At 37.9% G+C, this 17120-nt stretch overlaps 1 protein-coding gene across 1 annotated transcript; it reads right to left on the bottom strand.

The window, feature by feature from the left end:
- Positions 1–465: 465 nt before the first annotated feature.
- Positions 466–2073, bottom strand: LOC145590926 (uncharacterized). The gene is made up of 5 exons (XM_081647315.1): positions 1504–2073; positions 1167–1406; positions 1010–1075; positions 832–897; positions 466–537 (listed from the first exon to the last, which is right to left on the bottom strand). Exons 1-5 carry the CDS (start codon positions 2071–2073, stop codon positions 466–468), a joined length of 1014 nt encoding a protein of 337 aa, XP_081503441.1.
- Between the last annotated feature and the right edge of the window lie 15047 nt (positions 2074–17120).

Below are 17120 nucleotides of genomic sequence, written 5' to 3'. Positions count from 1 at the left end.
TGGGGTGTAACCTTCACGGATCAATCGTTGTTGCCTATCGTTGTCCGTTATTCGTGGTTGCCTTAAATGATCCGTGAACGGTTTACAAGTTTCTTAAAAACTTGTTGGCGGCTCCCTACTTTTCTTGTCCCTAATCGTATTATGTCAACTTCCACTTCCTAAGAGTGACAAGCTTATTCACACATGGTTAATGTAGGCGCACTTCAGACGACGCCTACAGATATGCTTGCCATTTCATTTACAGAAATCTGATTAAGTACTACATAAATTAATTTAGATACTTGCAAATGAAACAAAAGAATTGTCAATTAATCTTTCAATCTCACATTCTTCCATTTTTTGTAATTTTTTTGGCTATTTCTTTACACGTCTTCACCTACCATATATTGACCCTTTATCTATTGCCAAAATAATATAAAAATTGAATATATAGCAAATTCAAAGGCCGAGGAATGGAGGCATCCTTCAATAAGCTCCAACGTCGAGGCCATTGTAGGCAAGGGGGGCATACATCCACAAATCATCGGAGCTGAGCAGCTGCACAAATTAAGAAGTGTTAGTTGATCATTGTTTGACAAACTTGTTAGTTGTAACACGCTTGTATATATCAAGGAGTAAATAAGTCTAAAGTTAATTACTAAAATAAATAATATTGAAAAGAACTAATTACAAGCTGCCACGTGGCTCAATTAACGTTAATGACTATCTGAGTTAACGGAATTGACATATTGTGATATTTTTATACTGAATGATACATGGTGAATTAGAAAGTTTTCGATGATATATGATAAATAAAGTTAAAACTCAGTGGTATAGGGCTAAAATTCCTACCCGGATTTGTAGCTGCAAAAACTTTACATAATGAAATGCCTCTTCTAGCATTGTACTAATATCCACCTGCCAATAATGTACATGAATAATATGATCAGCACATATCTCAGCTCAATCTCTTGAAATATTTAGTTATTTAATCATGTTAGTGAAATCAGTTAGGTGCATTAACACAAACCTTAGTTCCATTAGGCACGAGGTTCTGCAAGATTCTTAATCTCTCGTTGATTCTCATTCTCCTTTTCTGTAACATTAAATAGAATTAACATTAGCAAAACACGAAGTTCAGAGCAACAGATGATTTTGTTTAAGGACGCCGGTTTTTGGAAATTTACCCTTGCATAGAGGCTCTGTGGATCAGTTGCAGCACCCCTGCTGGCTCTTTTCTTACCAGTCGAGGTAGTAGACACGTTAATATCGGAAGTTGAATCTTCTGTTTCATTGATCTCTTCTGACACACAGGGGTTAGAGTCATCTGAGTTTGAATTTGTGATTTCTTGGTTCTCCTTGGTATTTGCAGTTGGAGTCGCGTGCTCATCAGTTTTTTGTGTTGCTTTTCTCATGGTCTTTTGTGTCTGAACAATTAACAATTATAAAGAAACCGTCTCAATAAACATTGCTTACACTATTATCAACCGTACCATTTGTCAAACCTTTTGCATTAGTACTTACAGTTTTTGAAATTCGGGCATTCTTTTTGGGTGTTTCCATTAAGCTCGATCTTTCATCTTTATCATCGTCTGGAGCCACTGGCCCCTCACGCTTTCTCTTAAGGGTCAGCTCAGTGTTGGGTGATGACATATCAACACATTTGTTAGTATTGACGACGTTGTCAAATGTAGAGGTGTCAATTTGAGTATCATTAGGAAACAATAAGCCTAAAGAGGCATCAATTTCCCCGTTCACCATTGAGAAATCAATGCAGGATAAAATGTCAGTAGACACTAACAAATCATGAACACAATGATCACTATTATTAGTATGACTTTTTGTTTCTAAGAAATTATGTGGAGGTTTAGAAATCCAACCACATAACGACGACAATGAATTCATATCAACATGAGGTTTAGTATGACTCTTTGTTTCTAAGAAACTTGATTGTACTGCATAAGCCAGACTATCATTGTCGTGCTTACTATCAGGCGAGAAGTAATCAAGAAAATTAGCAGCGAGATCAGGGGACTCATCTACTGTAAAAAGTTTGCAAATCGATTCCCACTCTCCATCAAGGAACATCCCCATAGATTATAGATTTTGCGCCTTTTCCTTATGCAAGGCAAAAACGAAAAGGCCGATGATCAAGAATAGAGAATTTGAAAGAAAGTTAGAGGACAGGAGAGGAGAGGATTATTCAATTGGAGTAGTAGAATATAAAGAATGAACTCATTGCATAACGACGATAGATGACTTTATAGACATATTTATACTAAATGATGCATGTATAATAGAATGTTGTAGAGATTGAGTTCATTACTTTAATTGATCTTGAAATTCCAATGATTGATCTGAACAGGGTCTTTGTTCTTTGTAACTAATCTCTAGTACTACAAATGTGGGGCCAAACAACTGGAATATTACAACTCAGATATCATGCAACATTTCACAGGCCTGTAAAGATAAACGACTAATTTAAGGCTTCTAAGGATGAAGAATCATGAACCAACTACAATTAATTAATTAATTAATCAGGGATTAAACTATATAATATAATGTTATTGACGTATATAAGTTAGGTAGTCTTACTGTGATGAGTTTAACGAATGAAGTAATTATATAAAATTTTGTATTATTGTACAATTGAGAGAACGTGGGAAGTCTACTTGCATATATTTGATTAAGAAAATTCTGTTAACTGGATTAGAGCTAAAAAAAGTAAAGGACAACCAAGTGATGAGAACTAAATTAGGCTAAGTACCAATGGATTTAACTGATTTAAGACAAAACAGAATCACATAATTGGATCTGCTCTTTGGTTGGACAACATTCTCAATACATACATATTTTTTCTCCTTATTCTAGAATTGTCTTATACTATTTACAACTTGCCTGACCTTTTTGTTCCTGGGTGACAGGGTGAGCAATCTGAGCATGGTATTAACTCTTAACGTTACATGCGTTGATCCACTACCCAAATTGTACATTAGAAATATGAAAAGTGATGAGAAGTTATTATTAAGAATATTGATTAGGAAGTGAGGATTAAGTATTGTATTGAAAAGAATTAAGCACAATTGTTTTGGGATTTGAAAATGTCGGTTTTTAATTTTTTTTTTTTTTTTTTTTTTTTTTTTTTTGGTGAGAATAAGGCACGTTACCAGACTACAAACTCGCACAAGTTGGTCATAGTTCAAGCCTATGGACAAAGACCCGTGGGGGGAGACACCCAAAGTGCGAATTGCGAAGTGCTATGCCCTTAGTCAAGATTGTTCATGTTGGGTTTCGGAAAGTCCAACTTTCCGCGGAACAAAACACGGTCCAAGATCTGCTCACGATTAATATAACTAAAAGTCATAAATAACAAGATAGAGTGAAAGGACCATCTTACCCTTGACGCGTGCTTCGCTCACACTACGGAGCTCTTACTTAAAAAGCCGAGTCTTGCAAGTGCAAAGACCTCTAACAGTATCCACCCGCAACCAGACTCGAACGGTTTCTTACTCGGAGTTTAGCCGAGTCGGACCAAAACAACTACTCGAATATTATGTGAACTTAAAGGTTTTCCCTCAAGTGGAGATGCCTTTTTGAGTTCCTACTCAAGTGAAGTTCTCAAATTCCCATGATGGGTATTTATAGAGAATATCATATGAGGATTCCAATCTCCCATCAATGTGGGAGAGTTGGTGAAATCAATTTCTCTTTTTATTTTTTATTCAAAAAATAAAGAGAAAATATCAAGGCAGTAATTAATCCACAAGTGGCAATATAGAGGGAGAGGGTAAGAGAGGACCACAAGAGGAGGGGACAATTTCCTTCCTCCCCAAGCTTTCCCTTAGCCACCATATTCAAGCCACACGACAAAGCACCGCGCGCCATGTGGTGCCAACCTTGCACACTAAGGCCCGCCTCAGTTGGGCCTGCTGTGCGTGCTACGTGCGTGCGAGCTGGTCAAAGGCTCGGCCCAGCAAGCCACGCACGGCCCAGCAAGCCACGCACACATGTGGGCTGCTAGCCGAGGCTTACTGTTACCCGTGCTAGCACGCTAGCTGCTAGCAGCTAGCTTGCGTGCGTGCTAGCATGCTTGGTAGCATTGCTAACATTTGCGTGCTAGCACCATTTGCCCCTAGCACTCATTTTCCTCGGTGCATTCCGATGCTAGGGGTATTTTAGTAATTGTTGATTAATCATAGATTTTACCGTCTCGTCTTCTATTAATTCGACTTGACTTGCGACGCTCGGTCTCGACGCTCCTAGCTCGATATCCGACGTCTAAATTCATAATACTCGAGTGACTCATTAATTCCTTCCGGAATAATTCGTCATATCGGATGGTTAGTTGCTTGAATGTGACTTGAAGGGTTCTGTCAAGATTAAGTTGTAATATTAATTATGGATTAATATTATTGATCGAAAGCGACCTCCAAATAGGCATTCTGATCACTTGACCTCACTGAATAATTAGCTTTTCTAATATTTCCGAACCCTCTATTGGAATAATACACTTGTACGAAGGACACCATTCCTATCAATCTCCCACTTGTCCTTCCGTACAAGTGCGGTTTTTGTGTATAGCCTATTTCCTATGTCACTTAATGTCTCTTTATGAACTATAAGGTAAGATTATTTGTCATCCTTATTACGTCCAGAAGTGTTTGTCAAAATTCGAGTTCGACCGTCAATAAGCAGATGATTTCTCAAAATCCATCTGAGCACGGCCATGCATTTTACAGTCTCGCTCTTCGAGAGGCCTTGTAAACAACAAAGACATGTTCCCTATGGTTAGTAGGGGGACATTCCTAGTCTTGTACTATCAGCTTCTCTTACTAAGAGGACCTAGCCGTCTGAGTGTTGCCGTTATAATCCCCATGTAAGGAAGACATTTGACTAACATCAAAATGGACTAGTACTTAAACAAAAGAACTCACAATACTCATGGTCGAGGAAAGAGGTTCCGATACCCATAATGGGAAGTATACTTATGACGATTTTTAAATCTCTTAAAGTATTCTCATAGGTCGATCCAGTATGGTTCTAAACCAATACCAGTGCAAATGATTTATGACAATCATGTCCTTGTAGCATAAGAAACAGTGCTATATATCAAACTACACACTAATCTCAAGTGGTCATTAATCGTCCATTATTTAAATGACCTCGATTAGGGATAATTTTTTATTATAATATTCAATGTTCACTTAATAGGTGTTTCTTTATCCAAGACTGGTCTTGATACCCTATTTTGAATATTCTCATAATCGAATGGACTAAATATTTAAATCTAAACCACAATTAAATAGAAATAGAGTGATAAAATTGCATGTAATTAAATTAATACCATGAATTTGCATGTGACCTTTTGCTACCAGTCTAGCTTTGTAAATGAATACATTTCCATCTTTGTCGGTTTTCAATTTGAAAATCCACTTACATCCAATAGGTGGCATAACCTTCGGGTAAGTCAACCAAGTCCCATACTTGATTTTCAATCATGGAATCCATTTCAGATTTCAAGGCCTCTTGCCATTTTGCAGAGTTGGAGCTCGCCATCGCTTGCTTGTAGGTTGCCGGTTCGTCTCCATCCACTACTAGGATGTCCTGATTCTCGGTTAATACGACACTGAGATACCTATCAGGTTGAGACCTTGGCCTCTACGACCTACGTAGGGTAACGCACTGAACATTTGCATTGTCGGTTTGACTTTGCACATTTTGACCAACGTCAACAGTTGCTGTTTGAGCACTTTGACTGTCAATTTGATTTTGTTACTCGTCTTCTCGAACTTCATAGAGTTTGATTTTCCTCCCACTTGTCGTTTTGGAAAGGTGTTCCTTCTACAAAAAGACACCATCGCGAGCAACAGAAACATTGTTCTCGGATTTGTTGTATGGTTTCTTTTGCGTATTTCATAAAGAAAACCTTGTCAAATTTGGGGTGAAGTTTGTCAGAAATTAATTTCTCGACTTATGCTTCGCAACCCCATATCTTGAGAAAAAACAGCCTTGGAGGTTTCTTCGTCCATAATTCGTATGAAGTCTTTTCCACAGCTTTTGATGGAGCACGGATCAGTGTTATTGCCGCGGTTAGATGTGCGTGTCCCCAGAAAGAGATAGGAAGATCAATAAGGCCAATTGTTGATTGTATTATGTCTAGAAAGGTTCGATTTCTCCTTTCAGATACTTCATTCCATTGTGGAGTGCATGGAGGTGTCAATTCTAAAAGTATACCCTTTTCTTTTAGATGGTCATTGAATTCTTGGCTCAAGTATTCACCACCACGATCTGATCAAAAGGCTTTGATTTTCTTGCCAAGCTAATTTTAAACTTCACTTTGAAATTCTTTAAAATTTTCAAACGATTCATATTTCTACGGCATGAGGTAGACATATCCATATCCACTATAGTCGTCTATGAAGGTGAAAAAATATCGATGGTCGTTTCTTGTGGTTGTGCTCGTTGGTCCACATACATCAGTGTGTATTAGGCATAACAAGTCACTTGCCCTTTCTCCCAACTTGGAGAATGGTTGTTTTATCATCTTGCCTAATAGACATCCTTCGTAAGTTTCAACGATTGTAAATCGAATGAGTCAAGAACACCTTCATGTAGAAGTTTCTTGATGCGCTTGATGTTAATGTGGCCAAGACGACAATGCCACAAGTGCGTTTCATTTGACTCAATGGTCTTAGCCTTCTTATTGGTATTATTAACATTATCAACTTCTTTGTCTAATGAAAGCACATAAAGACCATTTTAAGAATGTGTAGTACCATATAAAATATTATCGAGATTAAATGAACATTGATTGTCCTTTACTCGAAATTCAAAACTTTTGGCGTCCAACGACAAAATTGGAATGATGTTTTTGGTAATATTAGGAACATGAGAACAGTTTTCAAGTTCTAATGTAAGCTAGGAGGGCAAAGACAAACTGAGAGTTCCCACAGATACGACTGTAATTCTGGCACCATTGCCGACTCAGAGTTCAACCTCTCCCTTCTCTAGCCTTCTAATTCTCCTTAGTCCCTGAGAATTGGAACAAAGATGTGAGCCACATCCGGTATCTAATACCCATGATGTTGTGCTAGCGAAGTTTAAGTCTATAATGAAAATACCTGATGTAGAAGCAACGGTGTTGTTCTTTTTATCTTCCTTGAATTTAAGGCAATCTCTCTTCCAATGCCCCTTCTTCTTTCAGTAGAAACATTCGGAACTAGATTTAGAAGAGGCTACCTTTTTGTCCTTGTTGTCTTTGGTAGCTTTTAACTTCAACGGAAAAGTCTTCTTACCCTTTCCCTTAAAGCTTTTCTTCTTTTTGCCTAAGTGCTTGAATGGCTTTCCCTTCTTGATCATAAGCATGTCATGCTTTCCCTCATCCTTGAGCGTTTGCTCAGCTTGCTTCAACATTCCATGAAGCTCGGTGAGGGTTTTCTCCATGTTGTGCATGTTATAGTTCATCTTGAACTGATCATAGACTTTGTGCAGCGAATGAAGAATGATGTCAATTTCCATCTCGATTGAATACCCCGCATCAAGCCTTTCCATGTTCTCAAATAAACCAATCATTTTGAGTACATGTGGGCTGACTGGCTTCCCTTTCTTGAGCTTGCTCACAAGGATCTGCCCGTGGGTTTCAAACCTTTCTGTTCGGTTCTGCTCTTGGAACATGTTCTAAAGGTCAAAAATGATCTCAAAAGTTGTCTCCTTATTAAAGAAAGTCTTCTGAAGGTCGGGAGATATAGTGGCCAACATGATGCATTTGACATCCCGATTGGCAGTTTGCTACCGGTTAAGGGCAGCTTGAGTCAATTCCTCATTTGGTGTCTCGGGCATTTCCTCATCAAGGATGTATTCCTTTTGCTCTAATATGAGAACTATACGTAAGTTTCTTCGCCAAACAAGAAAATTTGGCCCACTCAGTTTCTCCTTGTCGAGAATTGAGCGTAACGAGAATTGGTTGTTTGAGTTATATGCAGACATGATTCTACAATTGAAAGAATTTGAAATGAAAAACCATTCATAATACTTAAATAAGATTGAATTCATGCATATATATATCAAACTTATATAAACTTGTTATTCACACATTAAAATTGTCCTTATTAAGTGAGAATAAGTCGATTCCAAGATCCAAAGAATCAATGAGTAGTTAAGCATATTTTGTCTTATCTTAACACTTATTACTCTGAGGTAAGCAACTCTTTGCTAATGGCTCCAAGTCACTCTTGGTTAGATAAATCGTCGCATCTAATGCTCTCTCAACAATTTATCTCCTTTGCCACGACATGTAAGGACTCCATCACTCATATCGTTGAGTCTGACCAAAACCAACATGTGTGTGATGTCTTGCTTTGGAAAACCCATCAACATACCTTATGCTCCTAGAAAAGTAGCAATGGCTCGCTTTGGCATAGCCCATCACTGTTCTCAGTAGTTCGGTAAGTGTTATTTTGGAATGACAAGTTTTACTCGATATTTTAGGGACCTAGGGTTTCTATATAGGTTGATTTAAGTGAACTTAATTAATCATCACAACATTCGAAATCTTAGACATGCATCTAATATATCATTCATATATATATAGCATAAATATATATCGAAAACATAAAAATGATGCATTTGGCAATCAGCATGACCCCTTGAGTCTTCAAGTCTTCAAGGGTCTTGATTTGCATCTTTATGGCTTTGTCTTCCATGAAACTCCGTCTTCAAGACATAACCAAAATTATATAATTACCAGTATATCTATGATTAGGACTAATCTAAATATTAAGGTACAAAAGTACGCAACGGTTCGCAGACCGTATTTAGATTTACAAAAATACATGACGGAACACAATCCGTATTTTCTATCCCAATCAGGCCCCACTAGTTTCCATTTTAAAAAACCTATTAGAGAATATACATTCCATTTATCCATTCACTATATGTGAATGGCCCATGAATTTTACAACGATAAACAAGTAACAATGCGTAAACACGCATAAACTAGTAACTAATTTAGGTGGTTAATCCGATTAACACGCCTAATTAAAACTAGTCAAAGTTGTTAAACAATTGTGTGATTAAGCACAATTAAAATAATGAAACTCCCACTAAATTCCGCATCCAACTTATTTAATCCAATTAATTAAGCCGGTAGACCCAAAATTTTGCCAAAATAAAATTTTGCAAGTGCCGCTCAAAACCGAGGCCTAGCCTCCAAAAAATTTAATTAAAATAAATAAACATAATTAAATTAATTAAAATCGGCAAAAACGCAAAAAATTACATAGCCCTAAAACCCCAAAGTGCCTAACATCAAGCCTTTCTGCTTGGTGTGCTAGAAACCGGGGCATAGATGCCTAGTGAGGGGACGTGCACAACCATGGCTCATGCCAAGCGTCACACCCGTAACCTACATCATCTCAAAGCGCGTTATGTTGCTTACGGGGTGTGCTCGCAACATCATGGCCATGAAGGCCAATCAACCTTGCTATTGTGCGTGCCCCATGCCGCCTTCAAGCAGCACACCGCACACACAACGCACCCATCGCCGCACTAAGCAGCGCACCGGCCTTCGCTCGCACACACACGTTGCACACACAGCATGCATGAAGCGCACATCAAGCATCTGCTGTTGCGCCATGCTGCTGCCTTTCACGCACAACACACGCACATGGAGCACTGCTCGCACCAACGCATAGCCACACTGCTCGGCAGCCACATGCAGGCTGCTATGCAGCCCAGCTAGCCGAGGGTGAGTCGTGGCTTTTGCCTTGGTTTGCATGCTAGTGTCTCGAGATTAATTCCCAAATTTTTGCGTGAAAAATGTAATCAATTCCAAATTAAATTTTAGAATAAATTTATTGAGCAAAAACGAAAATTATGACAAGTCCAACTTAATAAATTGATTCAAGTGCACAAAACCAAATTAATTCCAAGAACTATTCTTTAATAAAATTTGGTTTCAACTTGATGCAACAAAAGAAAGAGCTATTCTCACTATTAAATTAACTAACATAAATCAATTATGAGATTTGACAAAATTAAGAGGGAGTTGGAATTATGAACATAAACATTCAAATAAAGATTCCAACTTTATCTTGTAAATCCTTGAAAAAATTATATCTTCCAATATGAAGATTAACGAAATTTCTATCAAAAGTTTGAAACTTTATGATTCTAATCAACTTAATAAATGATCAAATAAAAAAAGTTCTATAAACGTTCATGGAATTTAGTAACACAAAGTTTCAATCACTTAAAAAAATTAAAGATTGAATCTTTATTACTTAAGAGCATCAAAATAAAAACTTTTCACACTTAAAGCAATTTATTTGCAATTATGTGAAAATTTGAGCCAACTATTAAGCACTAATTACTACCAAGTAATTACGCTCAAAAGTGGACTAAAATTGCAGAAGCATAAAGGAAAGAACCAAATGCATAATCACAATTAATATGCCATTAAGATTCAAGGTTTAAAAGATTTAAAAATTTTCGTCAAAATGAAAAATCCCTCGAAACAGGCATTTCTGGTAGAATTTGGGTTTTTCGCCATCCTAAAAGGGTCAGAATGTTTCTACAATATTGATTCCAATAAAAATTCTTAAGTCTTGGGCGAAAATCTTGGTTCTAGAGCCAAAATTCTAGATAAAACGAGATTAAAATTAATAAAATCGATTTACTAATCTAATTAGCAACAACAACCAGAAATTAAATCCATTTTAAACACCTTGAAAATTTTAGTTACAAAAATAAATGAGCAAGGCTCTAATACTGCTATTGGCTTTCGGAAAGTCCGATATTCCGCGGAACAGCACCCGACCCCAAGACCCGCTCACAATTAATATAACTAAAAGACATAAATAACAAGATAGAGTGAAATGACCATCTTACCCTTGACGTATGCTTCGCTCACACTACGGAGGTCTTACTTGAAAAGCCGATTTTTGCAAGTGCAAAGACCTCCAACGGTATCCACCCGCAACCCGACCCGAATGGTCTCTTACTCGGAGTATAGTTGAGTCGAACCAAAACAACCACTCGATTATTATGTGAACTAAAAGGTTTTCTTTCAAGTGGAGACGCCTTTTTGAGGTCCTACTCAAGTGAATTTCTCCAATCCCCAAGGTGGGTATTTATAGAGAATGTCATATGAGGATTCCACTCTCCCATTAATGTGGGAGAGTTGGTAAAATCAATTTCTCATTTTATTTTTAAATCAAAAAACAAAAAGAAAATATCAAGGCAATAATAAATCAACAATTGGCAATATAGAGGGAGAGGGTAGGTGAGCACCACAAGGGGAGGGGACCATTTCCTTCCTCTCCAAGCTTCCCCTTAGCCGCCATATTCAAGCCACACGTACCAAGCACCGCTCGCCATTTGGCGCCAACCTTGCACACCAAGGCACGCCTCGGCTGGGCCTACTGTACGCGCTACGTGCTTGCGGGTTGGTTGAAGGCTCGGCCCAGCAAGCCACGTACACATGAGGGCTGCTAGCCGATGCCTACTGCTACCCGTGCTAGCACGCTAGCGCTACGCTAGCTTCTAGCTGCTTGCTTGGGGGGCGCTAGCACTGCTAGTTTGCGTGCGTGCTATCATGCTTGCTAGCATTTTCATGCTAGCACCATTTTCCCCTAGCACTCAGTTTGCTCGGGGCATTCCGATGCTAGGGGTATTTTGGTAATTGTTGATTAATCGTAGATTTTACCGTCTCGTCTTTTATTAATTCGACTCGACCTGCGACGCTCGGTCTCGACGCTCATAGCTTGATTTCCGACGTGTAAATTCATAAGACTCGAGCAACTCATTAATTCCTTCCGGAATAATTCGTTGTATCAGATCGTTAGTTGCTTGGGTGTGACCCGAAGGGTTCAGTCAAGATTAAGCTGTAATATTTATTATAGATCAATATTACTAATCGGAAGTGGCATCTAACTAGGCATTCCGATCACTTGACCTCATTGAATAATTAGCTTTTCTAATATTTCCGAACCCGCTAGTGGAATAATACACTTGTTCAAAGGACATTATTCCTATCAGGTCATACATTTTGAAAGTAATAAAACTTATCTAACATAACACTATCAAATTTAAAGTAAGAAACCGTTTTGTTAGGAAATAAGGGTGTAATTGTATATGATTAATGTTGAGAAAAACAATGAAAAAGAAGAATGAGAAAAAAATAAAAAATAAAAAAACAAATAACCGCTACTACAAAAAGCCGCAAATAAGTCCGACTTTTAAAATCACCTGACATAAAGTGTGTCGTATAAACCTATCGAGTCACCTTATATTTATTAGGCGTGTTATGTTGTGGTAAAAATTAATAAAACACCTAACGAGTCGCCTAATATAAATAAGGCAACTTAGTATGTTCACAAGTCGCACCATACATGCTTGTTGTAGGACTTTAGATACTATAAGCGGAGTTGCATGAATCATATTCATAAGTATCTAATAACCAAGATCTTTACATAACACATAAAGAACAAATAATTGTACCTTTGAAGTGTGATTACACGAGTGATCGAGCAAGAACAATGTGGAGATCTAGATTCCCAAACGTGATTCCTCTACTTGATCCACGGTCACAAATTGAACCTCCACTAAGGCTAGTTAGTTGTGAATGAAACCTTTCAATCAACCTTCCACGGAGAGGAGAGGAACGAATAAGCCACAAACCACCACACCACCACCGTGCACGACCTTGGCCAGCCGTTCGTATCGTACAGATAGCGAGGAGGGGAGAAAGAGGGGCGTGCGTAATAGAGAGAGAGAGAGGGTTGGGGTGTTTTGGTGGCTTGCTTCACAATTTATTATATGGGCAAATTATGACTTGTATGTCAACCCATGCATGGCCTCCATTTATATATCACATATATAATTAGAGTCCATGTAAAGCCCAAACTCCTATCCCACCTCTAACTACACTAACCCTACTCCTTACATGGGTTGTCATTACCTCATGCAGCCCATTAATGGGCTTAATACTTGTTCAATCCAATACCCTTGTGTGTGACATCATAGGTTTCATTCTATTAGGCTTTGGATTATTTGACTAGCCCAAATATCATTTATCATATCTAGTAATAGACAATGACGACCCAAAACAATGAACTAATGATCTATAATAATGATCCTTCATATTTATAGTAATTGCACTTGACAAAGACATAGGTGCTTCGGCCTCCCACTTGTCTGAGACAAGTATGCAATATTCAAATTCCTTAAGTCTATGTGTGTCGATTTAATGATATGATTGCATCTCATGTTGAGATCATATTAATCAACAATCTTTTCTTAAAAACTGAGTTAGAATTCCATAATAAATAATTATTATGTAATCCATTTGAGCACAGCCATGCATTTTCTAAATTCTCCCTCTTCAACAGGCAATGACACATTCCTAATTAAATAGGTAGCCTCAATACAATCTTGTGGCAACCAAAGCTCCCACTCAACTTTTGAAGTAACCAGGAAATACCTTTTATATCCCCCTTTAATTTTAAGGAATGATGTTTGTGAAAGGAATGGTTTTTATCTTATCAGCGCCCTTTAATGCATATCCTTAAGTTTGAACCCATAGAGGGTTAAGAATTATTAGAAATCTAATTATTCAGTGAGGTCAAGTGATCTGAATGCCTAGCCAAAAGTCGCTTCAGATCAGTAATATTAATGCATAATTAATATTATAGCTTAATTTTAACTGAACCCTTTGGGTCACACCCAATCGAGTAACCGAACTGAAACAATGAATTAATCCGAAGGATTAAATGAGTCATTAGAGTATTACGAACAAAAATGTCGGATTCCGAGCTTAGAGCGTCGAAATCGAGCGTCTGAGTTGAGTCAATTTTAGGAATCGATGAGATGAAAAAATCATACAAAAAACAAGTCAAAATTAAACCATAGCCTCGCATTGGCCTAGCCAAGCAAAGGCTAGGCTACATAAGACTGCTAGCCATAGCCGTTGGCAAGGCCGCAAGCTCATTAGCCCTATTCATGAGTGTCATTTATGGCACTCATTTAGCTTCTTTTAGTATGATTTTACATGATTTTTGTGTCTCTTTTACTTCCCTTTCTCTAGTTTTGCTTATATTTTCCTTACTTTGCATTTTCCTTAGATGTTTTCCTATTTTCTTGCTTTTCTAGTCTATTTTGCATTTTCTTCTTTAATTATTTGCTCTTCTTTGATTATAGGAATTTGGCGATGTTCGAGAGCCTCAAGTGCATTCTTCTCGGAGTTTTCAAGCCAAAGAGATGTCCCGGTTTCTCCATTTGAAGCCCAAAAGCAAAGGAGTCCAAGAGCATGTTCTTCAAGGTTGCGCCCTCATACCATGTGGGCATGAAAGAGTGGTTTCGAACCCACCAAAAGAGCTCTTGGTTACTGCCTATTCCATCGGGGCTCATTCGGAGCTCACGGGCTCAATCTTGGCCGCACAAGGAAGGCTCGCGCGCGAGAGAGGAGCGGCCGCGCCTCCCTCTTCTCCCTGTTCCGTACCCATTTTGTAGCGGCCGCGCATATGAGTGAGAGGCCACGCCTTCTGAGGTTTCTTTTGGACGTCTAACTAACTTCCCCTAAGTTAGTTTTACTATATATTATTTCCTTCATTTCTAGAGGGAGGAGGATCAAGAAGTTCTAGACATAATTTTAGCTTAGTTGAGAGTTTATCTCTCTAGTTTTATGATTAGTTTAGGAGTAGATTTAGAGAGAGAAAGTGAGAGATTTCAATGGTGATGTGAGAGATTGATGATACAAGGGTGACAATTGTGTTGAAGATCTTCTCTATTATCAATGAGCATTTCTAACTCTATCTCATTTTATTGTTTGGTTTAATTTCATGTTTGTTTGGTTTGATTTTGATGTTTGATTCTTCATTAGTGTAATTGTTTTTTATATTTTGTTGGTTCTTGATTTCTTTAATTGTTTGTTAATAGATGATGATTCTTGGGTAGTTGTTTGGCTAGGAATTGGGTGAAACTTGTATGATTGATTGATTGTGATTGATTTGGGAATTGTGTTGATTGACTGTTGAGATGAAAGTGATTAATGGAAGTTTGCATGTGTGTAATTCGATTAGGCCTTGCTAGATTGCATTGTGATTGCTAATGATACGTCCAATTGATTTAGGAATTGCAATTATCGATTGGTTTGGATTGTGATTCTCTTGGTTTGTTATTCGTAGAGACATGTAGCTTAACGATTAGGAGATTACTCTTTGATTCCAATTGATTGCTCTTATCATTAGTCTTCACAACCATTGATTGGCATGTTTGCTCCAAGTTGTAGCAATTGTCATGATTACTTGTTGATCCCCATTCCTAGTGTTTATTTTTTTAGTTGTTTGTTTTGTTAGATACTATTGTTACTTCTTTACCATCGACTTTGACTTAGCTTAGGCGCATAATTGAAAGCGCTTTAATATAACCATTCCTTTGGGTTCGACCCTTAACTTACCTCTATAGTTGAATTTAGGTTTGTTAAGTGTTTATAAATTTAGTTTGACTTAGGGAGGATTAGTCAACGACCTAGTCTTTTCCCCTCGTCACCCATACGGGTGCTGGCTGGAGCTTGCTGGCCAAGATAGCATGCAAGCAGTGCTAGAAAGGCCAGCCGCAAGCTAGTGCTGGGCCTTGGTAGGTTCTGCTAGCATCAGCTAGCCTGGGCTAGCATACCAAGGTAGTAACACGCACAACGAGCTACTGTTGTCGCTAGCACCAAGCATGGTGCGCAGCACAGCAGTAGCGCACAGCAACAAGCAGCTTGCGTTTGCGTGGCTTGCTGTTACGGGCTAGTGCGGGAAAGCCCAGCTGTGAGCTTAAGGGCTGCCCACATGGTACCCTTGTTGCCCAAGGGAAAGGGTTTCCACATGGAGCATGCTTAGAGGGGAGAGATTTTGCGTGGGGAACAAGGGGACATGTGGTCCTCCCTTGTGGTCCTCACCTAACCCCTCCCGTGTGTGTGCTAAATGTTGTTTTATTATTTTTACCATCTTGCTATTTAATTTAATTTAGAATTAAATTAATTACTTACTTTTTTCACCCTATTATTTCTCCCACATGGAAAGATGATTAATGTTTTCTGGGAGCCTTTGCCTATAAATATCATCTCTAGGAGTTGGGATTATTCACTTGCGTTGAACTCAATAAGGCATCTCCCAATAGGTGAAAAAACCTTTAAGTTTGTAATATTCTATTATTATTTTGGTCTAGCTCCGCCTAAGCATCGGGGTAGGGGCCGTTTGACTCAGGTCTCAAGGGTGTGAATCGTTAGAGGCTTGCACATTTGCGGGGTTCTACACAAGTTCGAGCTTTAAGAAAGAGCGAAGCACGCGTTAAGGGTAGATCGTCTTTTCTTCTTTCTCTCTCTCAGTGAATTTATTATGTGGTTATTGTTAATTAATATGCATGCTTAGTTACTTTAATTTGTGTGCAGATTTTGGAAGGGTTTTGTTCTGCGTGATGTCGGATATCACGAAACCCAACAGCGGTATCGGAGTCGCGCTCATTTAATTATTGTAACTAATAATTAAACAAGGTGTTTTTAAATGGATTTAAATTTCATGGTTTGCTTGCTAATTAGATTAGAAGCTTATTTAAATTAGTTTTAATCTCGTTTTTATGTTAATTTTGGCTCAAGAACCTAGATTTCGACCCAAAACTGGTGAATTTTGGGTGGAATCGATGTTCTGAATAAGTTTTGATTGTCCAGAATCCAACATCCACCCTGAAATGCGATTATCGAGGGGCTTTTCGTTTTTGACGAAAATGTTTAAATCTTTAAACCTTGATTAATTATGGCATGTTAATGTTAAAGTATGTGTATAATTATAGCATTAATCTACTGCAATAATAAGCCCTTTTAAGCATGATTATAAATTTATAATAGGTGCTTTAACTAGTTAGCTCAGATTTTGCAAAACAATTGCTTCAATTGTGAAAAATATGTTATTTTGAAGCCCTTAAAAATCTAACCTTTGATTATTCATTTTGTTGGAACTTTAACTTACTAGATTCCATATTGAACTATTTCAACTTAATCATTTTTCAAGTTGATTAAAGTCCTAAAGGTTCAAACTTGCGACTGAAATTTGATTACTCTTCATATTGGAAGATGTAATTTTTCAAGTTAACACAAGTTTGTG

The sequence above is a fragment of the Chenopodium album genome, chromosome 18 (genome assembly GCF_948465745.1).
Source record: "Chenopodium album chromosome 18, dcCheAlbu1.1, whole genome shotgun sequence".
Taxonomy (NCBI): Eukaryota; Viridiplantae; Streptophyta; class Magnoliopsida; order Caryophyllales; family Amaranthaceae; genus Chenopodium; species Chenopodium album.
This window is presented reverse-complemented; position numbering and strand designations above follow the sequence as displayed.

What these genes read in the sequence shown, in the direction of transcription:
- LOC145590926 (XM_081647315.1), bottom strand. Translation starts at nt 2,073, where the DNA reads ATGGGGATGTTCCTTGATGGAGAGTGGGAATCGATTTGCAAACTTTTT. An exon ending in TCGTGCCTAATGGAACTAAG is followed by an intron (nt 898 to 1,009) that starts GTTTGTGTTAAT and finishes CATTATTGGCAG; the next exon opens with GTGGATATTAGTACAATGCT. An exon ending in TTTTGCAGCTACAAATCCGG is followed by an intron (nt 538 to 831) that starts GTAGGAATTTTA and finishes TAATTTGTGCAG; the next exon opens with CTGCTCAGCTCCGATGATTT.